General features: G+C 37.3%; 1 protein-coding gene across 1 annotated transcript in view; it reads right to left on the bottom strand.

The window, feature by feature from the left end:
• The window catches only part of RHOT1 (ras homolog family member T1), a 43,947-nt gene that overhangs the window by 19,220 nt on the left and 1,187 nt on the right, over window positions 1-23,540 (bottom strand). The window contains exons 2-14 of the mRNA XM_007937548.1: window positions 22,864-22,945; window positions 19,421-19,464; window positions 19,059-19,112; window positions 18,849-18,901; window positions 14,412-14,520; window positions 13,798-13,899; window positions 9,453-9,551; window positions 8,823-8,931; window positions 8,002-8,122; window positions 6,717-6,801; window positions 5,127-5,272; window positions 1,831-1,931; window positions 303-364 (exon numbers count right to left, since the gene is read on the bottom strand). Coding sequence (XP_007935739.1) covers window positions 303-364; window positions 1,831-1,931; window positions 5,127-5,272; window positions 6,717-6,801; window positions 8,002-8,122; window positions 8,823-8,931; window positions 9,453-9,551; window positions 13,798-13,899; window positions 14,412-14,520; window positions 18,849-18,901; window positions 19,059-19,112; window positions 19,421-19,464; window positions 22,864-22,945 — 1,167 coding nt within the window. The remainder of the gene's footprint in view (window positions 1-302; window positions 365-1,830; window positions 1,932-5,126; window positions 5,273-6,716; window positions 6,802-8,001; window positions 8,123-8,822; window positions 8,932-9,452; window positions 9,552-13,797; window positions 13,900-14,411; window positions 14,521-18,848; window positions 18,902-19,058; window positions 19,113-19,420; window positions 19,465-22,863; window positions 22,946-23,540) is intronic.

The following is a 23,540-nucleotide window of genomic DNA, read 5'->3' on the forward strand; positions in this document are numbered from 1 at the left end:
TTCCAGTTAAACTCACTCATTTTACCTTCTGCACAATACAGTATAGGTGTTTATCACTTGCATGAAATGTCTGATCTATAAACCACCATACTGTACAACAGTCAAGCTGTATGTGAAATGAAGTACTAAGGGTAATACAGAAGGGCTTCAGTTACTGGAAAAGATTTTCTCAAAGTTGTCTGTAAAGTGGATTTCTAGTAACCAAATGATATTTATTTCATCATAAACAAGTAGTATTGTAATAAGGAAGATGATAGCCTAACAGTGAATGAAAATTACAATCAACATACACAACATTTTACCCCATCTTTTCTGTGATAAATATCTTTAAAAATAAAAAATTTGCATTCACTTGGAGCTGGATCTACAAATGGAAAAGGGACATGCCTCAGGGTTAAGTGGCCTTATGAATGTGAATCTGTAAATGAGGTGGTCTAGGAAACATGGGGCACCTCTCTCTGTGAAGCATCTCTCTATCTGAAGCAAACAGATTTCTTTACGTGGGACCCACAGATTCAACTGCAACAAAGCTCACCAGAGGCACTATTTACAGAGATAAAAAACTGAAAATAATCAAACTACATACTAATTGTGGAATAGTTAATTAGGTTATGGAATATTCACATGATAGCATATCGTTTAAAATTAAGAAGATATGAAAGTATATTTATTGACATAGAAAAATTCCCATAATTAACTTTTGTTGTTGTTGTTGATTAAAAAAACCTCAGAGCTCACTAGAAATTAGCTGTTTACTCTTAGGTGCAGAATTCAATGATACCTAATTGGTTAAGGATTTTAAAGCGGACTTGCTCTGTCAACTTAAGAAAGGCTGTCTCACTGTGCTGGGGCCTCCTCTAAAATATGGCAGCTTTCCCACCAACTGGAATATAAGAAACTCTTGAAATGATCAGTCCTCTAATTTGTTTCCTCTATACCTGGGTTGTTTCTTCCATATGGGTTTTCTTAAAATGGAGCACATTGCTGTGGCAAGAATGCCTAGTTTACATGACAAGATCTGTGAAATTTTATTAATGTGGGAAAAGGTTACAAAGCTGAGAAACTTGCAGTTAGTTTAAGATAGGATCATCTGTTAACATGAATTTTTTTATTTACTGTGGTAAAAATACATATAACACATTTGTCAATTCAACATTTTTGCACATATCATTTGGTGACACTGATTACGTTAATCATGCTGTGCAACTATCGATATATCCACTGCTAAATTTTCCATCACTACTAACACTCAATGCTCTTATACAATGACCGCCCTTCCCCTTCCTTCCACCCCTGGTAAACACTAACAAACTTTAGTCTCTATGTATTTGCCTATTTTAGATATTTCATGTAAGTGGGATCATACAGTATGTGTCCTTTGGTGACTGAATGATCTCTCTTAGCAGAATGTTTTCAAGGTTTGTTCATGTCAAAGCCTATATTGGGACTTCATCTCTCTTTATGGCTCAATAATACGTCATTATAAGTATATACTACATTTTGTTTATCCATTCAACATGAATTGTTTTTAATGTTTAAAGGAAATAAAAACGCAAGATAGACTGGTAAATACTTTTAATGCCCAAAACCCTCTTCCATCTTCATCAGTGGAGCACTCCGAGGGAGCAGACTAGAAGCAAAACCTCCCTTTTTTTTTTTGATAAATAAAATCAAGTATCTCAACTCAAAAGAAATTACCAAATTAAAGAGGGTATCACAGACATGAAAGATTAATGAAGATGAGTTTATTTTCATTCTTTGAAACTTATGAAAACAGAATCTTAAAAAAGATTTTTCTAATCAGAAGCTGAAGAGTATTCAGATACTTACTTGTAATGGCTGAAGCTTGAGATTCTTGTTCAGTCAATATTGAATACCCTAGATAACCCAAATACTCCAGGCACCGCTGTACATCTAAAAAGGTCGTAAGTCTAGGAAATGAGATTTTAAAATATGAAAAATTTCTAAGTGAGTATTTATAAGAAAAAAAGTTCCAATAGTGCTATGATTTTACCACTAGACCTAGATAACTACTGTCAGACTGCTTTCATTTCCCAGAATGAGCCTCCAACCATAGCTTTTCCTATAGCCATTCTTAAAGCAGAGGAGAATGACAAGATGGAGGGGGTTTTCTATATCTATTCCACTTGTCCAAAAAGGACAAGGCCACATCGATGAGTGGTAAGCCTCTGTAAAATTGAGAGTAGGGCTATTTCCAATTATCTGCTTTGCAAGTGATATACAGCATCCTGCAAATACTGGCTAGTTGAGGACATAATGATTAATTCAACAAATATGAAAGAGTTTATAAAACGCATAAAAATAACAAAAGCCACCTGAAATTAATAAGCCTATCTCAGGTACTTAGGGAAAAAAAAAATTCCAGTATTGAAAAAGTTAGTCTCCAAGGCTAAAGATTCCTTTAGCATCCTAGGACACAATGCCAACTATGCTGTAACTATAGACTGTGGGTAAATTCTAGGTCTTACTAAGAGTTCACCAAAAACTAAAACAACAATAAAACTCTCAAAGTAAGTCTTCAGTGTCAAGTAAAATATGTTTCTCCCCCTATTTTGAAAGTGTGAAAACTGTACAATAGCAATGACATTTCCTATTTCCTAATCAAACCACAAAGTACTAAAATTTACTTTGGTTCTGATGTAAGACTTATTACTGTTTCCATGTACATCAGCCAAAAGCCAACACATCCTTTCCCGACTCCACCTGGAATTCATCCTAGAGGAATCAATCGCACTACAAAACCAGTTCACAGGCAGTCATGGTTGAAGAATTTCCTAAGACCTGATGTTGTTAGGTGTCATCGAGTCAGCTCCAACTCACAGTACAACAGAATGAAACAATGCCCAGTCTGGTGCCAGCCTCACAATCCCTGCTACACCTGAGCCCATCATGGCAGCCACTGTGTCAATCCATCTTATTGAGGGCCTTCCCCTTTTTTTGCTGACCCTCTACTTTATCAAGGACATCATATATCCTTCTCCAGGGAATGGTCCCTTCTGACAACGTGACCAAAGTAGGTGAGATGAAGCCTGGCTATTCTCACTCCCCAGGAGCATTCTGGCTGCACTTCCTCCCAGGCAGATTGGTTAGTTCTTCTGGCAGTCCGCGGTACTTTCAGTGCTCCTCACCAGCACCACAACCCAAAGCATCAACTCTCCTCCAACTTCCTTATTCATTGTTCAGCTGTCACAGGCATGCGAAGCAACTGAAAACACCATGGCTCAGGTTAGGCACGCCTCAGGCTTCAAGAAGACATCTTTGCTCTTCAGCACTTTAAAGAAGTCTTTTGCAGCAGATTTGCCCAGTGCAACACATTGTCTGATTTCTTGATTGCTGCTTCCATGGGTGCTGACTGTGGAACTAAGTAATATGAAATCTTTGACAACTTCAAACTTCTCTCCATTCATTGTGATGCTGCTTATTGGTCCAGTTGTGAGGATCTTCGTTTCCTTTATGTTGAGGTGCAATCCATACTGTGGACTATAGTGTTTAATCTTCATCAATAAGTACTTCAAGTCATCCTCACTTTCAGTAAGCAAGGTTATGTCATCTGCATATCGCAGGTTGTTGATGACTCTTCCTCCAATCCTGATGCTGTGTACTTCTTCATGTAGTCCAGCTTCTCAGATTATCTGTTCAGCATACAGACTGAAAGTATGGTGAAAGGATACAACCCTGACCCATTCCCTTCCTGATTTTAAACCATGCAGTACCCCCTTGTTCTATCTGAATGACAGCCTCCTGGTCTATGCACAGGTTCCAGAACTACAATTAAGTGTTCTGGAATTCCCATTCTTCTCAGCATTATCCATAATTTGTTATGATCCACACAGCTGAATGCCTTTGCATAGTCAATAAAAAACAAGTAAACATCTTTCTGGTATTCTTTGCCTTCAGTCAAGATCCATCTGACATCAGCAATGATATCCCTCATTCTATGTCCTCTTCTGAATCCAGCATGCATTTCTGGAAGTTCCCTATTAATATATTGCTGCAACCATTTTTTAATTATCTTCAGCAAAATCTCACTTGCATGAGATATTGATACTGTTCTATAATTTCCACATTCTGTGGGATCACCTTTCTTTGGAATGGGTTCAAATATGGATCTCTTCCAGTTAGCTGGCCAGGTAGCTGTCTTCCAAATTTCTTGGCATAGATGAGTAAGTACCTCTAGTGCAGCATTAATTTGCTGAAACATCTCAATGGATATCCCATCAATTCCTGAACCCATGTTTTTCGCCAATTCCTTCAGTACACCTTCAACTTCTTCCTTCAATACCATCACTTCTTGATCATATGTCACCTCCTGAAATGGATGAACATCAACCAATACTTTTTGGTACAGTGACTGTGTATTTCTTCCATCTTCTTTTATCTTGCCATTTCTTTCATCTGCTTTAGCTACTCTCCATTCAAGAGCAACTTTCAGAGTATTTTCTGACATCCATTTTGGTCTTTTCTTCCTTTGCTGTCTTTTTCATGACCTTTTGCTTTCCTCATGGATGATGTTCTTGATGTCATCCCACAATTCCTCTGGTTTCGGTCACTGGTGTTCAATGTGTCAAATCTACTCTTTAGACAGTCTCTAAATTCAGGTGGAATATGTTCAAGGTCTTATTTTGCCTTTCATGGACTTGTTTTAATTGTCTTCAGCTTCAATTTGAACTTGCATATATGAGCATTTTGATGGTCTGTTTCACAGTCAGCTCCTGGCCTTGTTTAGGCTGTAGATAGTGAGCTTCTCCATAACCTCTTGGCACAGATGTGGTCTATCTGACTCCTGAGTATTCCATCTGACAAAGTCCATGTGTATAACCACCATTCATGTTGCTGAAAAAAGGTATTTGCAATGAGTAAGTCACTGGTCTTACAAAATTCTATTACGTAATCTCCGGCATCATTTCTATCACCAAGCCCATATTTTCCAACTACCAGTGCCTTCTTCTAAGTCTGTCTTAGTCTGGAAGCTCTGCTGAAACCTGTCCACCATGGGTGACCCTGCTGATATTTGAAATAAGATCTGATAAGCTCTTATGAACATAAAGCACCATCATTTTAAAGTTGCTGTAACTCTAGAGGAAAGAGGTGAGTGCTATACTCACGTCCACTGGGAAAGGAATCCTTGATAGGTTATCCAGCCTTTTTCATTGGTACAGACGGTGTTATTCACATCTGGTCCCCAAGGTATGTAAGGGAAAACTTTAAATAAATCTTTAAGCTCATCAGGTGACAAAGCACAATCTCTATCCTGAAGATGCAAAAGGAAGTATACATAATATTTAGATATCGAAGAAAATAATCCCCAAATATAAGAGCCCCATAGTCTGATCAAGCTAAGCTTCTAAAAAGTGAGTAATACAGAGAGATGCAAATCAAAACAACAATGAGATACCATCTTGCTCCAGCACTAGTAGCAAAGTTCAACAAGACAGAAAATAACAAATGCTGGCGAGGTTGTGGAGAGATTGGGACTCTCATACACTGCTGGTGGGACTGTAAAATGGTACAATCATTGTGGAAAGCAGTATGGCGATTCCTTCAAAAGTTGGAAATACAAATACCATTTGACCCAGCCATCCCATTACTAGGTATATACCCTAAAGAAGTGAGAGCCATAACAAGAACAGATATATGCACGCCGATGTTCATCGCAGCACTATTTACAATAGCCAAAACTTGGAAACAACCTAGATGTCCAACAACTGAGGAATGGATAACCAAACTTTGGTACATTCACACAATGGAATACTATGCAACGCTAAAGAATAATGTAGAATCTGCAAAACACCGCATAACGTGGATGAACTTGGAGGACATTATGCTGAGCAAAATAAGTCAGTCACAAAAGGACAAATATTGTATTAGTCCGTTATTGTGAAAGTTAAGGAAAGGTTTATATATTGGAGGACATTTTCTTTGTTGGTTACCAGGGGTGGGAGGGAAGGGGAGGGAATGCTGTTAGATAGATAGAGATAAATATTGATTTGGGTGAAGAGAAGGGCAATGTACCAAATGTGAGTGACCAATATGGCAGCATTGAGGATGAGAAAGACAGAGAGAGTTACATGGGCAGTACAAACAACAAATATGAACCCCTTTGTAAATGCAATACTGAGTTGTCAATGAAAGCAAACATGGGTATAGGGACGGATAGATGAGTGAACAAGCTAAACAATTATGTATGTCTAAATGGAGAGTGTATCCAAGATCATATACAGGGTTGGCAGACAATGGGCCTCTCGAAGAGTATGAAGGGATGGACACTGGGAGGAGGTAACTATGGGGAGGAAGTGGGAGGGGAGCTGCTGCATTGTAAATTTTGGTCAATGACATGAGACAAAGTATATGTGAACTGCTGTATGAAAAGTGAATTTACTCTGTAAATCTTCACCCAAATCCTAATAAAAAAAAAAAAAAAGTGAGTAATACATGAAAACTAATTTTACATTTTATGAAGAAATTATCTTTCATACATATTGAAAAAATCTATCAAGGAGGCTTATCAGAGACAAGAATTTTACATCTTGAGAAAAGAAAACAAAAACAATTAGCAGAAAATAGTTTTGCAATTTAATTTAAAAGAGATTTTGAGCAATTTTTGGCTATGTGACATGAGCATTCCACAACTAAGGAAACAGTTCACGGAAAAATGTTTTACCATATATTGTGGAAAACTGCAGCTCAAAGCTTACCAAATCATGCTTGTCAAAGGTGCTCTGGAGAAACAAATATGCATGATGATTTAACTCAGTAGTGCAATCAGGAGGTATTTTTAGCCTGTTGATGAAAAATTTAAGAGTAAAATAAATAATCAAATATTTAATTTAAAAAATGAATATAAAACTACAGAAGTCTTTTTGTGGGTGACAACATCTTACAAAAATATCTTCACTACAGCCATCTGGACTTCCCTGGGAGAATCTCTGGCATTGTTATGGCAATCCTCAGAAATGTCACAGTGCATGAGTTGACACGCAAAGTTTTCTTAAATATCAGAAATAAAAACTCATTTCAAATAATACTGATTCAACTGTAATGTGCTTATTCTTCAAAAAAATTCTAACTCATAATTATGGGCTTTATATTAATGTCAGTAGTGGTGATGAATGTAGATTATGTGAAAAGAGGTTACATCTGCCTAATTTGACCTTTTTGACCCACCTTAAATTCAGTTCAATAAACAAATGCACTGAGCTAGGTACAAGGGACACAAAAATAAGACAGCTACCTCTCTAAGGAACCACATAACTGACCACAAAGACAATGAGTTACATGCAAGTATGAGTAAGGATGCTAGGAGAGCCCACATGAAAGGGAAATGTTTGACTTCAGGGTGGGAAGGTGTCAACATCTCTGAGAGACACTGTCTGAAATGAGAGGCATTAACTCGGTTGGAGGAGGAGGAGAGAGTGAAAACAGCACGGACAAAAGCCTGCAGTAGAAGACACATGTTTGGTGGCCTATGAGAATCAGCACTTACTTCCAGAATGGAGAGTTTAACTGGTTTATTTCTGGTCTCTTGACATCAGAACAACTTTGTCTAGCATTTCTGTTTTCACCTTCTTCGGTAATATGAATTTAGAAAGATACTTGTACTCTCCCGAAGAGAAAACATTTGAAACGTGCTATAAACCATGACTTGGAATTGACTAAGAGGCAACTGTTTTGTTACGTTTTGTTTTGTCAGTGCCTCACAACCAGGGATGATTTTGCCCAAGGGGGCATTTAGCATTTTTGGATGTCAAAACTGGGGAAGGAAGTGCTACTAGCATCTAGGGAGGCACTAAACATCCTATAATGCACAGGGCAACATCTACAACAAAGACTTATCTAGTCCAAAGTGTGAATAATGTCAAGGCTGAGAAACTGTGCTATTAATCGGAATTATTTCTGAGTAGCTTGAAGCCTACCTATGTATGTGCTAAATAAAACTTAAAATTAGCAAATAAAATCGGTCAGAAAAGCAAAGGTACATACAGGGGAAACAAATATTCAGGTGTCAAATCCAGATCATCATCATAACCAAATCGCCGAAGCACAGTCCAAGTAGTTTCATGCCTCCCTCTCTGAATAAAAAGTGTGTGTAAAAAAAGAAAACCTGAAATAAAGTAAATTAGTAAATACAATTGATGTGAAGAAAGATATAGAGTCATAAGGAGAAAAGCATACAACACACAATGGCAAGAGCTAGATTCATGGACATCATCTATGACTGCCAGTACCGCGAACCCAGGATCAGGACAAAATAAAGCTCACAAGTGTCTTAATAAAACAGAGCCAAATTCAGAATTGTTATTTCACATATACAACCATTCCAACAAGTGCAAGTCCTGGATAAAAGGGCCAAAAATATACTGACATTCACAAAGTTATTAGAAACAGATGAAATGGTTTTATAGAGCTTTCCTCTTATTTCTATAATGGAAAATTCTAGTGTTCAATTTCCTTTCCTTTTTCACTGTGATTCTATAATACGTGCTACAGGGAACACTGTGTACTTGGTAAGTCTGACTGATAAAGTATCCTTCCTAAAAATAATTTCTACTTAAAGACTGCTTCTGAGTAGGAAGAATTTGAAAACAAATGTTTGTTCCAGTATTTCTTTCCCTTAGATGGACCTCAGCATGCCTGAGATCCAACCAATTTCCTTACCCCTAATTTATACTGACAGGAAGGATAATTATCTCACCAATTGCCTTGGCTCTTAAATGGCCAAGACACACTGCAGGCATATTAGTATTTCCTTAAAGTATAAGTAATGCTACAGGACCTTCACCTTCTGCCAAGTGTCTACCTACCTTTTAGTGTCAATCCACTGTCAGCCACACCATCACTTATATGTTTTCTAACCACATTCTTGACATCCTCCAGAGCTTGAGGAGCTAATGGGGTGTTAAAACAAATTCTCTAGCAAAAACATAAACAATGGATTTAAAATTAAATCAGCATTAAGACCATAAATAACATAAAATATTAATCTTCAAACCAATCATTAAATCAGAGTTGCAACCAAAAGAAGCAATATATTGCAATAGTCTCCACTTGGTATTATTTAAGCAAAACACATCATACTTAGAAGGAAAGAAACTTTCCCTACTCCCCTCATCCCATTTCTAAACACAAGGCTCTTTGTGTAACTGTGTTATACACAACTGAGAAAGCAAAATAATTTGGAGTTCAGACTTCAAGTTATCCTTAATACATTCATTATATACTGTGAAATAAGACTTATCAGAGAGGCCCAGCAATATCTAGGCATAAGAGAGTTCTATACTCTAGGCAAAGGCTTATATAGCTTGATGTGAGAGATAGTTTCACATGAAAGAGACACATTTATTAACGTATTATTGTCTAGGCTGATATATTTTTTGTATCTTATACAGTAAAGAGATCTTCATATACAAATGACTGAAATAAAAGACAGCTACCTGAAAGAAATTGAGTTCAGCATCATTCAGAGTACCATCATTATCTTGATCAGATATTTTAAATATACGAGTAAGGGCTTTTATACAGGCTGGTTTCATCTACAAATCATGAAGAAAAGAAACAGTTGTTTTCATTAAAATAGTTGGGACTTGCATGTTATTTTTGTGACTAATGCTGGGAATAATTTCTGATGGTTTTCACCGCCAAATACATAACATCAAACACAATCAGTATGAAAAATGAAAGGCGTTTACTTTTACCCTCAAGTGTTAAGTAAACGTGGCAATATCTACTTGCAACAGTATCTGGAATGGTCAAGTTCTCCCTACAGAACTCCAGGGGAAACTGACTCTTCTAGTCATGTAAAGAAGTCATGTACACTTATCTATGTACGCCCTCCTTTGATCCAGAAGGAACTTGAGATGACTCAAAGCAACCACGGGCTTCCTCCCTAACTTCGGATTTCTCACCATTAACCTTCTGGTAGCAGAATGGAACTAAATGTTTTTTCTGTTCCTTGTGCATGTATGTCAGAGTTGGACTGTAAAATGTGCACATTCACACAAGTGGCAAAATAGCACTAGTTAATAAGTGTGAAAGCCCCTTCTAATTATGAACTAAGAATTACTTTAAAAAAAAAAAAGAAAAACTTTCACCTTTTGTGATTCTGTAAAATTTTTCTAAGTTATCCTGCTGAAAATACATTTTGACAACCTCCCAATTTTTGTTCTAAGATTTATGATGGTTAGAATATATTTTGACTATTTGAAAATAAGGTCCATATGCCTCTAATCTATATTAACTGTATAAGATCATCAATGCCAACAATTTTGAGAATAAAATCAACCTTTCAGGAAGCTCTCTGAACTTTGTATAAACTCAGGAGAGACCTCCTGAACCCACATGAATCAGAGAAACAGGACGGCAAGGTCTGTAAAAGGGTACAACAGCAAAATCACACTGACGACAGTTGTGATCATGCTATCAAACCCAAACAGAGAGAAGGGATTCTTTAAAGAACAGGCGAGGGGTAGTGATTTTCCCAAACATACACAGACAGTCTCTTCTTCAAAAATACTAAACAAGGCCTCCGGGGGGCAATTTGACATAGTGAGAAAAAGATAAAATTAAGATAGAAGGGCATTAGAAAGAAATTAAAAAAAGCTAAAAGGAACATTTAGAATGCATTGGACAGGGTTCCCTTTATAAAAGAGTACTAATGGAATAAAACCTAAACAAACAAACAAACAAACAAACAAAAAAGGTGGTTTTCTTTCAAAAAGTAAAGAATGTTAAGATACTGCTTCTATAAATGTTACCCAAATATTAGATATTCAAGATTAATAAAGACTACATTGTTATATTTTATTTACTCTGTTAAAAAATGTTATACAGTTATCTAAATGTTTCAAAAGGTAGCAACAGCTGTAACAATGTACAAAACAGAACCTAAAAATAACTTTTTACTTTGTACAAGTGGCTTTTCCTTGCATCATAAAAAGCTACATTAAAAAAAAAAAGTTCATGAACTGTTGAAAATGTAAAACAAATTTGCTTCGTAAATTTGTACAATAAAAGCACAATAAAATTTAAATAAATAAATAAAAGTTAACAAACCTTATAACATTAAAAAAAAAAAGAAAGAAAGAAATGTGAAGAAAACAACAAAGACTCATTTATCGTTAAAGGCTGAAATGCACCCTGAAACTAAGGTACGACAAAGTATTAGCTCAATGTGATCGTTAACACTGTGTGTGTGTGCGTGCGTGTGTGTGGGTGTTATGTGCTGTCTAGTCTAAGCACCTTAAAAAAGAACACCAAAAAATGATGACTTTTTAAATCATTAAAAATTATACCTCAATAAAGCTGTAAAATTTACAGTAATAAACCAAAAACATTTTATACATGAATAAAGAATAAACATTATTACACAAAAGTCATAGATTTTTCATTATTAGATAAATAGAAGATACTAGTAGCTGGTCATGGGACACACAAATTAATAAATAGCACTAGAAACATAACACAGGCTTTAATTTTGAACATGATGTTTTTGATGATTCAACCTTAAATCTGTGTCAAAAGCTTATTATTGCGATCTAAATAAAAGATTCTGATATAAACTTAGACTTGAAGCTTGTACTTGTGTAAAACAAGGTGGTCTCTAAAAGTTGCAGGTTTTACCTATCAAGCATGTCCACCTAAGAAACAAGTAACAGACGGGAGTAGATGTTTCACTCTCCTGAGACTTGGGGCTGGGGGGATTAGCAGATTAGCAGAACTAATAATAGGTCTGAGAAAAAGAGCAGCAATGAAGGAATTAAGAGCAAACTAAGAGAGGAGATTTAATGTACAGCTGGGCTAAAGCCTCAGAGGTAAATCCCTAAAGCGTGAGATGAAGACTTTCCTAATTTTGCTTGATCAAAAATACAACACTTGGCTGAATCAGAACAGAATCTATATTTTTAACAAGTGATAATTATTATGAGGCAAATTTAGGAAACAACAGATAACAAGTAAATTAGAAAAAAGTATTCGAATGAAAGAATAGTAAACCAGGAATAAGGAAGAGTAAAAAACTAAAGTCAGATTTAGACTAATTACTTATACTAGGGGTTGGCAAACTTTTTCTGTAAAGGACCAAAAAAAACCAAACTCACTGCCATGGAGTCAGCCCCGACTCACAGCGACCCCTCCTCGGGTTTCTGAGGCAGTATCTCTACAGAAGTAGATTGCCCAGTTTTCCTCAAATATTTTAGGTGTTAAAGGCCAATGGGAAAAACAAAGGTATTATGTAGGTACTTATAAAGCAAGAGAGAAAAATTTTGCAATTTTTTTATTAACAAATTCAAAATATAATAACTGAGTATAAATTTTTGTAAGACAGCACTATTAATAAGAATGGAATTCCTTTTAAAGAGGTAAAACTTCACTTAGTTAACTGGGGTTCAAAGTTTGTGTTCTCTACCTTGAAAATTGATTGTAAATGTTCACCTGTGGATATTGATCTATGATGAAACTTTATGCTTTTCATCTTTTGAAAATGTCATTTTGCACAGCCATCAATACTGAAATATATACACACACACATGATTTTAACTGAGCACATTCATCATCGCACTGCTGATTAATCAGTTCCAACTGAAGGTTAGGTAGAAGCTATTTAACTGCCTAGTTACATGGATTATGAAATATGGAAACTTCCTTTGCAATTGCATCAAGGTCCAAAAAAATGCTGCTGGAACTGTAATTTAAGCTCAGAAAATATATCTGCTTTGCCAAGTAAAAATCCACTTTTATCTTTTCTTGTTTCGACATAATGGGTATGCACTGAAGTAAAAACATAAAACGTCCTGGCATAGCGATACACATGGTACCTGAACTACTGTTGAGCGATAACTATGTTGACGCACTCTGTAATATAATGAGCAGCAAGAAGAAATGAAAGTAGCACAACAATCTGTCACAACTACTCTACAATGTTTTTGTAGCACCCAAGCAGCTTTAAGTAATATATAAACAATGAGCGTGGCTTTGTTCCAATAAAACTTTTATCTATGAACAATGAATTTTGAATATCATATAATCTGCACATATCACAACATATTATTCCATTTGATTTTCTTCCAACTATTTAAAATTTGCCTCATAGGTTATAGTTTGTCAACCCCTTGACTATACTGTAGGAGCTCTGGTGGCATAGTGCCTAAGGCATTTGACTGCTAACCAGAAAGCTGGAGGTTCAAACCCACCAGCCACTCCTTGGAAGGAAGACTGGGCAGCCTACTTCCATAGTGATACTGCCTCAGAAACCCAAGGAGGGGGCACTATGAGTCAGAATTAACTCGACAGCAGTGAAGTTTTTTTTTTTTTGATTATACTGTAAACATCTCCTGAAAAAAGAAAAAAAAAAAAAAGGCAACTTACTATGTTTCTTAGCTACGAAACAAGAGGGAATATTCAAGTTATAATAGCATGTTATGCCCATGTAAAAAATCTACGTAATTTTTCTGTTTATATGTTTTTAAGTGTGTGGATTTTACTGTAGCAAAGCAAGTACACAATTAGCAAATGGGCTGTTTTGGTTGTTATTCTTGCAAACTCTTCTGCTGTAAGGTATTTGCTGACAATATTTGATCTGGAATACTATTCTGAGTATTTAACATAAATATCACCGCATCTCTGAAGAAAAGTATCATTAAGATCCAACAATTTAAAAACCATTCAATTAACATTTCAGCAGTTTCATTTTCACAAAAACAATTAAGAATTACTAAAAATCATGACCATAGTAGACTTACTACCTACACATTCCAGCCCCTACAAACACAGCTTGGGGGTTACCTCCTTCTCCTCTGGGCAGTACAGGGGCCCTGTAGGATGAAGAACAGCTTTCTGTGCGTAATAAAAGAGCTCTGATATGTTCTTCAAGTTTTTTGCTGAACACTGAAAAAAAAGTTTAAAATTTTACAATGTGAAATCAATTGCAAGAGTGAAAATCAATTTTAAAACTATCAATATGTAAGGTAAGAAGAGGATTCCTTGAAGAAACTGAAAAATGTATTTTTCTTTGTGGATATCACAATAAAACCAAACCTACTGCCAAGGAGTCGATTCCAACTCATAGTGACCCCCAATGAGTTTCCAAGGCAGTAAATCTTTACGGAAATAGATTGCCCCATCTTCCTTCGGCGGGGTGAGAGTGGATTTGAACTGCCAATCTTCTGGTTAGCAGTCAAATGCCTGAGGCACTGCACCACCAGAGCTCTGGATATCCCAATAGGAATGACTTAAAGGGGCTCAGAGGTTAACTTTAGGTTCTGGTTTTATTTGGTTTACACGATTTCACAAAGAACAGAAAATTTATTCTATACTGTGCTTTCTCCTTCCCCACCCCAAACCTCAATTTAGTGAGATTTCATCAAGAGTAAATTTCCAAATCAAATGATGAGGCATACCTCCACACAGGTTTCTATTTCTGTGTACTGGTTCATAATAGGAAGGATGGTCTCCATACTACTATAGTCCACCAGATCAGATTTATTTCCAACCAATATCAAAGGCAGCCTAAAACAAATGGGGCACATTATAATAAGGAGGACACAAGATTTAAAATTATATTTTAGTTTATAAAAGCTTTTATTCCTTCTCGCCAAAATGAACCTTCTACTATCAGGCCAAGCCCCCTAAACAGCATGCTCATTCAACAAATATTTATTAAGTGCCTATTACATGCTAGGTACTGTTCTACATGTTTAAGGACACAAGACAGATAAGGTCCATGTCCATTCTAATCATAAAAACAAAATGAGCAATAAACAAATGAGACAATTCTAATTCACTAAGTACTATGAAGGAAATAAAGAGGGGGATGTGGGCTAAAGTAAGAAGAGGGGTCTAATTTAGACCTGATAATCAGGGAAAAATTTCTCTGAGAAGTGGCATTTGAGCCCAGGAGCAAAGGATGAAATGGAATCCGCCACCTGAATGAAGAGCCAGGAAAGAGCTCACCAGGCAGAAAGGACAGCGTGCACCAAGGCCCCAAGGTGGAAAAAAATACATATCTATCTATCTACTGGTGAGTTCAAAGAACAGGAAAATGCCAGAGTTAACTGAAGAGAACAGAGCAAATAAATAAATAAATGGAAAACACGGAACTCACTGCCGTCAAGTCGGTTCAGACTCACAGCGACCCCTCCAACTCACTGCCGTCAAGTCGGTTCAGACTCACAGCGACCCCTCCTCAGGTTTCCAAGGTGGTATCTCTACAAGTAGACTGCCCAAAATTCCTTCCAAGGAGTGGCTGGTGGGTTTGAACCTCCAGCCTTCTGGTTAGCAGTCAAATGCCTTAGGCACTATACAACAAAACCCCCAAAAAACCCCCAAAAAGGCAAACCCATTGCCATCAAGTTGATTGTGACTGATAACAACCCTGTAAGACAGAGCAGAACTGTCTCATCGGGTTTTCAAGGCTGCACTCTATGGAAGCAGATTGCCACATCTTTCTCCAGTGAAGTGGCTGGTAGGTTCGAACCGCTGAACTTTTGATTAGAAGCTGAGCACGTAACCACTGCACCACCAAGGTTCCTTGAGCAAAGGAAAAGAGGTACAAAATGGGTTTGGAGAGAGGAGCAACATCCAGATATGAGGTCTTATGGGTCACAGTAAGGAGTATGGATTTTACCACAAGTGTAAAATGGGGAGAATGTGAAGGGTTACAAGCAGGGGAATGACATGATCTGGCTGACATTTCAAAATGCAGTGGTCTGCTCTCTTTCAGAGATACAAACTGAAATCTTCACAGCATGATATATTTGCTTTGTTTCAAAATGATCCCGAAGGGAGAGGAATAAATCAATGAGACTGGCCATGAGGTAATAATAGTTAAAGCTGGATGACAGAGACACAGGAATTCATCATGTGAGTCTCTCGACTTTTACGTATGTTTGCTTTTTTTCAGTAATATAAAGTTTTTGAAAAGTGGTGGCTTGGGATTAGTGCAGTGATGGTGAAGATGGAGAAGACTTGTTCAGATTTGAGACACATTTTAGAAGCAGGATTGATAGAATTTGCTGGCAGATTAGATATGGAAGGAAGGTGAGGGAAAGGCAGAAATCAAGGAAAAAAACATAGGTTTCTGGCTGGAGAAAATGGGAAAATCTCCTGTGACAGAGAAGACTGAGATAATTTGGGAGGGGGTTGGTAGGCAGGGGATTAAGGATTTTGTTTTAGACAAGTTTAACCAGGGAGGCCTGTTAGATATCCAAGCAGAGCTATCAAGAGGACTAGCCTACAGGAGAAGTGTTACTTGTGAATCTTGAAAGAGAACATGGAGAGAAGGCCAGTCCCCTTGCTGGAACTCAAAGTCTCAAGAGAAAGACTTGTAAGCATCTACAGTTTACCAGCTTGGTATCACCATTACTCTTAAAAGAACTGGCCCACTATGCAACTAAAACAAAGACTGCTAACAGAACCAAGAAGGTTTCCATAAATGGAGTGGTTTATAACCAAAAGTGTCCACCAGAATAATTTATGGAGCTTTAAAAAAAACACTGATGTCCAAGTTCTACACTAAAACCCCAGGCATGGGACTAGGGCACCTATAATTTTTTTAAATTGCTTCACGTAATAGTGATGGGCATCCCTAATTATAATGACTATGGTCCAAGGAATTCCTAAGGAAGAATATATATTCAATATACAATTCTAAACAAATATATTTATATAAATACATATAAATATTCAATATACAAATATAAACTTAAGGCATGAGGCCCAGGGGAGAAGGTATTGGATTTATAAAATCCACACAATAAAGAAATAGTCTCCCTTGGGACAAGTCAACCACAAGAAGAATAAGTATGTTCACCAACTCAGGGACAGGCTTGTCTGATTGTGGACCACAGCCACAACTGAGAACGCTAAACTGGATCTTCAAGTATCAAAAATCACTTCCACATGGTACTCAAAGGACCATCAAACACCAAACTAGCCACAGAATTTTGGAAAGCCATCATACTAAAATTTTAAAAATTTAATTCAGTAGTCCTAGCTAGTGCTTATTAAATCTTGGCAAAACTGGCCTTCTCTGAAGAATGCCTCCTGGAAACAGCTTAAGACATGAGCAAGAACAGCAGGTTTTAGGAGCATACGGGTATTGGATCCTTCAAGGCAGCCCTGACAAGTACAACCTTCTGGAAAGATGGAAATGTTCTTTATCTGCATTGCCCATTACAACATGTAGCTGCTGAGCACTTGAAATGTGACTAAGTACGCCAAAGCACTTGAATTGTGATCTGAGTGAATATTTGCAAAGCAAATTAGTTTTCCATTCAACAACATATACACATTTTGTTTCATGACATTCATTGCAATCCCCACAATGTAACAGCATTCTTCCCACTTCCTCCCCATGTTTACCATTTCCCTTTGTCCTTCTTTCCTATCCCTCATTGCTTTTAGCTTTATCCTTCGGCAAATGCTGCTTTTTGATCTCACATGTTGACTGTTCCAGTAAGTGCGTTCCTCCTTGGTGTTATTCTTTACCTTAAAGGCCTGTCCATCATCTGGCTGAGAGCTGAGCCACAGGGGTGAGTTAGCTTCCAGGCATGAAGGGTGTCTAAGGGCCATAGTCTTGGTGATTCCAGCAGTCCCTATCAGATTAGTAAGCCTGGGTCTTTATGACTTTGAGTTTTGTCCTACATTTTTCTCCCACTCTATCCAGGACCTCCTACTGTGATCCCTTTCAGAGTGGTCAGCAGTGCTGGCCGGGCACCATCTAGTTCTTCTGGTCTCAGGGTCACAGAGGCTGGGAAAGAACTGAATTTTTAAGTTAAACTAACACAATTGACTACAGGGCAGCAGAGCTCTAGAGGCCAACTCTTTCCTTCCTGTCTTGTCAGTAAGTCACTATCAAGTTCAACACTATTTTAAAGAGGGGCCCCTGCTGTGTCAGACCTACAAGACACAGCATATACACCAACATCTCAGTCACAAAGGTCAATGACCACATTCATCTGTTTAGAACCAAATCTTCAGAGTTTCAAAGCATGAAATGTCCCACTTAAAAAGAAATTAAGAATCAGTACATGTACACATAGATATTAAGTCTTTAATGTCTACATGTTTAAAAAAGACTCAAATGTTTCATAAAAAACTTACGCTCTATTAAAGAATACTGAAAAATGTTTTATTTCCATTTTGACCTAAAATTCAAAATATTTATACCCAGAAAGAAGTGCCATTCTTCTCAAATAAAACAGAGAAGGTGTATCCTCTTGCTTTTTCCCAATCACACACATATGAACCAAGGAAATCTCCCTACATGAATTCCTAAATGAAGACCTCTAGAACTTTAGAGCATTTGCACAGTGCTTACACTATACTGGCATTATTTCATTTGGTTCTCAAGATAACAACATAGAGCCAAGACAGATTAGCCTCATCTCCTCTTACAGATGAGGAAACTAAGACTCAATGAAGTTGAAGTCCTAGAGCTCCTAGGCCAAGCCAGATTTCAAAGGTGATTCGTTTGCTTGAGTCTTGTGCTCCTAACCACACCACAGTGTGAGAATTCAGTGACATAAGAGAATACCATTCCTCAGCAGAGGGGAATCTCAAGACAGGGATCAAGAAAGGAAAACATAAAACTTATTTTCAAAATATTTAATGTTTGAAATTGTAAATCACTATAGTATCAGAGCTGTTTCAAGCTTTGCTCTCAAATTCTTAAGGAAAAAAAGGAGTATGTACAAACAGATCAATAAAGCAAATATGACAAAATGTTAAACAACTGGTGAATTTAAATGCAGGGTTTATGGATGTTCATTGTACTATTTCTTGATCTGGAAGTTGGAAAATTTTCAACATATGAAGTTTGAAGAAAAAAAAAATACCTGCTATCTTTGTCTGTTCTTTCATTGATGAGAGGAATCCATCGACTTGTTACCTAAAATGAAAATTAACAAGAGCAAAGATATGATGGGAACCTTCTTAGAAAAACACCCTGCTCCTGGGCCCCTAAAATTCTAAGGTGAGGATCAACTTCGAGAGTGTCCCCACTGAAATTTAACTAAATATGGTGAAAGAAATTCACGCACTCATACCTTATCAATAGAATGCTTGTTGTTAACAGCATAAACTATGCAGATGACATTAGCCTAGGACAAAGATGAACAAGTCAATGGTATTTTTAATAATAAAAATGTAAACAGTAGCATGTAATTACCAACTAGTTAACATATTTGGGCTAAAGGAGAAGGACAAATTTGAAAACAGAAAGAAAACTTAGCTTGACTCTCAGAAGAAAAATTTCTTAAGGATTTACAGCAAAAGTATATACTCAAAGTCAGTTATATCAACAAAAAACTAAAGAAACCTTCTTGAGAAAATAAAAATGGTAAATATATAGGGTCATTACTGTCTTCTCACCAAAAAACCTACAACAATTACACAACCTAAGACTCACCTGTGATATTTCCTGATGAAGTTGCTCATCACTCTGTTCCGCTTCTATAAATGACCAAAAAAAGTATACATTTTTAGGGGGGAAATGTCAATGTTTCTTATTTTAAACACTTTCATTAAAACTACTAAACCAAAAACTCACTGCTATTGAGTTGATTCAACTCAAAGCAATCCCTCCTTGGGTTTCTGAGGTGGTATCTCTATGGAAGTGGATTTCCCAGTCTTCCTTCAGAGGAGTGGCTGATGGATTTTAACCGCCAGTCTTCTGGTTAGCAGTCAAATGTCTTAGGCACCAAAGCCTAAAAATCTATGCAATACCCACCTAACATCCCTCAAAATGACAAGGTGCAGTGCTTGAGTAGAGAACAAAGACAAGGGCAAGCCAGGGAAGGGAAGGAGTCAAACTACGTATGACAGAGAAGCTGGCTGGCACTGAAAGGTAAGTCTACAAGAGGCTAACTCAGGCAGGGAAGAGGAGAAGGTGTTGTGTGACACATCTAGGCTGGTATCTGATCCAGAGTTGAGAAGGGCCAGGAAACGGGGCTAGAATCCGAAGTCCAGACAAAGAGTCTGTAGTCTGTACACACTGCGCCAAAAGGTGAGAAACTGGGCAATGCAAACTTAAGATCTAGACAGCAGGTATGAGTAATAATAACCATGCCCTGGAATATGATAAGAGAATATGAAGAGTCGAGAACTCTCGCTCTAGCATGTGTCTCTGGCTAGAAGTGGTCCCAATGGATAGATGTGCCTATACATCCACAGGTGCTGGGCATATGCCTGATATGGTAAAAATGAGGAAGCAAAGAAGGGAAGAGCAAAGCAACTACTGACTTACTAATTAATTTAGATCATTTTGTGTCCAATACACAAAAAATGCCTGTCACATAAACTAGTGTCATACATAAATGAGTTGTAGGGTTTTTATATTATGCCAAATAATTGACCATATTTTTAGTATCTTTATATACACTGAATTATCAATGGCTTTAAATCTAGTACTGAAGTGTATCTAATTACATGGTTGTTTTTGTTGTTGTTAGGTGCCGTCAAGTCAGCCCTGACTCATAGCGGCCCCTCCTTGAGTTGCCAAGGCAGTATCACTACGGAAGTAGATTGCCCAACCTTCCTTCCGAGGAGTGGCTGGTGGGTTTGAACTGCCAGCCTTCTGATCAGCAGTGAAGTACCTTAGGCACTATGCTACCAGAGCTCCTAATTACATGGTTACAGGTTTTAAATAACATTGTAAATGATGCTGGATGTACCAGAAGGCATCTAGCCCCCTAACTTCTAGCTCAGTGCTGTCCAAGGGAAAAACCATGTGAGCAACATATGTAATTCAAAAATTTTTAATAGTCACCTTATAAACAGGTAAAATTTTTATTTAATACAAAATATAAAACATGACTTCAATATGTACATTCAATAAAAAACTAGAATATTTTACATTTTTTCCACACCAAGTCTTCATAATCCGTTTGCATTTTACACTCACGGCACACCTCCCTTCAGATGAGCCACAGTTCAAGCACTCAACAGCCACATGCAGTGGAAAATGTAGTTCCAGTATTTCTTTTTCAGAATATATGGAATACCAGCTTAGGAAAACAAAGTACTACCAATGTACTTACACCCATGTTTTCTAAAGAAGAAATAGCAAGACAAAGCAAAATAATTCAACAATGTAGAAGTAGAAATTTTTTCAATTATAAAAACTGATACAGATGTGCTTCTAATATTATATAATGGTAAAGAAGCTGGCAACTCTTTTAACTATAATTTTATTTGGGACATAGGCTAACAAAGAACAAATTTAGAACTCAATATATTTGCAAATGCCCAACTCTTTTCTGAATCATAACAGCTCATGGCTGATAACAAAATGGACTAGGAACTTCCCTCTGCAAACATGCCATTTATGAAGAAGAAATGACTAATCCAGGAGTCTTGGTAGAGGAATGGGTGAAGCGTCCTTCTACTAACCAAAAGCTGGGTGTTTCAAACCTGCCAGGGGCTCTGCAGGAGTGCTTTACTCCCATAAAGATTATAGCCTAGGAAGCACGGATCTATAGGTAGACAGATGGGTGGACAGGCTGAACAATCAGGTATGTCTAGGTGTGTCCATGACCATGTGTAAAGTTACCAGACAATATTGCTACATGCATATCTGTATGAGCTGTAAGAATGTCTGGGTGTATAGCAGAGGTGACAAGAGATGAGGTTGTGGTAGCTTCTTGGCCACAGCCAGCTATCTGGAGGGAGCAAGTAGTTGGACCTGTGGGCTCAGGACCATGGTCACAGGGAACATCAAGCTCAAAAGGCATAACATACTACACAAAAACACTGTTCTACTTCCTACTTTGGTGAGTAGTGACTAGGGTCTTAAAAGCCTGCAAGCAGCCATCTAGATGCAACAATGGGTCTCTCTTCATCCAGAGCAAAGAAGAATGAAGAAAACCAAAGATGCATGGAAACAATTAGTCCAAGGGACCGGCAGACCATGAAATCTTCAGCCTGTATGACCACGAGACCAGAAAAATTAGATGGTGCCCAGCTACCACTCTCAACCACTCAGAGAAGGATTGGTGCAGGAGATCCTGGATAAAGTGGGAGAACAATGTGAAACAAAACTCAAATCATAAAAAAGACCAGGTTTGCTGGTGATAGAGCCTGGGAGACTCCTGAGACGATGGCCCTTACTTATCCTTCAGCTCTGGAACTGAACTTACTCCTGTGGCTTTCAGTCAAACAGACAAGCATATGGGGTGAACATTTATGTCAGATAGATATACTCCTTGGAGCAATCAATCATGGGAGAACAGAAGGGCAGTGTTTGTACAGGGAGACAGCTCGGGGGGCAGGAGTACATGGGACAGAAGGACACAAGGAAAAGTTAACTATGGGGAGGAAGTGGGAAGAGAGCTGTTACATAGTGGGGAATTGCAGTCAATGCATGAAACAAAATGTGGATGAAATGCTATATAGGAAAATGAATTTGCTCTGTAAACTTTCACCCAAATCACAGTAAAAATTAAAGACAAAAAAAAGATTATAGCCTAGGAAACCCTCTGGGGCATTCCACTCTGTCACATGGGGTTGCTATTGAGTCAAGATCAACTAGACAGCAATGAGATTAAGTGGGAAATCAACGCTGTAGCCCACAACAACAACAACGATGACTTTTCCACTATTTGTCATTTATCATTCCTTCTTTTCATTAATATGGAATCCAACTCAGTAATTCTGGGGCAGAGAACTGCCAGACACAGGCTTTGGATGGGGTGGGGAAGTGGTCATGAAATATAAATGAGACAAGAATAGGAAAGGATCATTTACTGCTAGAGAAAAAGGATCACCTCTCTGAATATTTTTTAAAGCTCAGAACCTTTTTTGAGGATGATTAAATTAACCTTATAGTTTTACCTACAAGAAAAAATTCATTACCTGAGTAATCTACAATGTGTGTTGGAACTCTCTCAGGGGTAACATCAGCTGGAATGGTGATTTCTTCTGCCCGGGGAGGAACCTTAGTTTGCAAACAAATATAGAAAAGAAAAGTGCTTTGGATATTATCATACTTATTAACAGACTATATAAATTTATTTATATTAACTCCTTTCACCCATATCTATCCTTATAGATATTTGCTGTACTTTTAAATGTGTATTTTTGTGGTTTACCACAGATGTAAATATGTATTAAAACTACATTATAACATGCCTTTGGGGGGGGGGGAACAGGCACATATCTATGTGTGCAGACACAGGCATACTAAGAATGCTTCAGATCTGACACAGCCTAAAGCAGTATTTGAATTAGTTTGTGATTTCAAATATTAAGTTTTGAAGGTTCAAGACAACTTAATCCAAGACAATACCCAAATGAACCAAAAAATTAGCAAAATTAATTTCTTCTAGATGACAATTAATTGGCTATATAAAGGCTTTATGACTAGCATTTTTAGAAAGATTGTATGATTTTTCCATCAACTACCAAAAAATCAAAACCAAACCGACTGACATTGGGTTGATTCTGACTCATAATGACCCTAGAAACTCCTTATCGACAATGCTAAAACAATTCAAACTAAGTTAAACTATCAAAAGAAATGTTTAAATATT

This window comes from Orycteropus afer, unplaced genomic scaffold (genome assembly GCF_000298275.1).
Source record: "Orycteropus afer afer isolate SDZICR_OR568_19922 unplaced genomic scaffold, OryAfe1.0 scaffold00042, whole genome shotgun sequence".
NCBI classification, from domain to species: Eukaryota; Metazoa; Chordata; class Mammalia; order Tubulidentata; family Orycteropodidae; genus Orycteropus; species Orycteropus afer.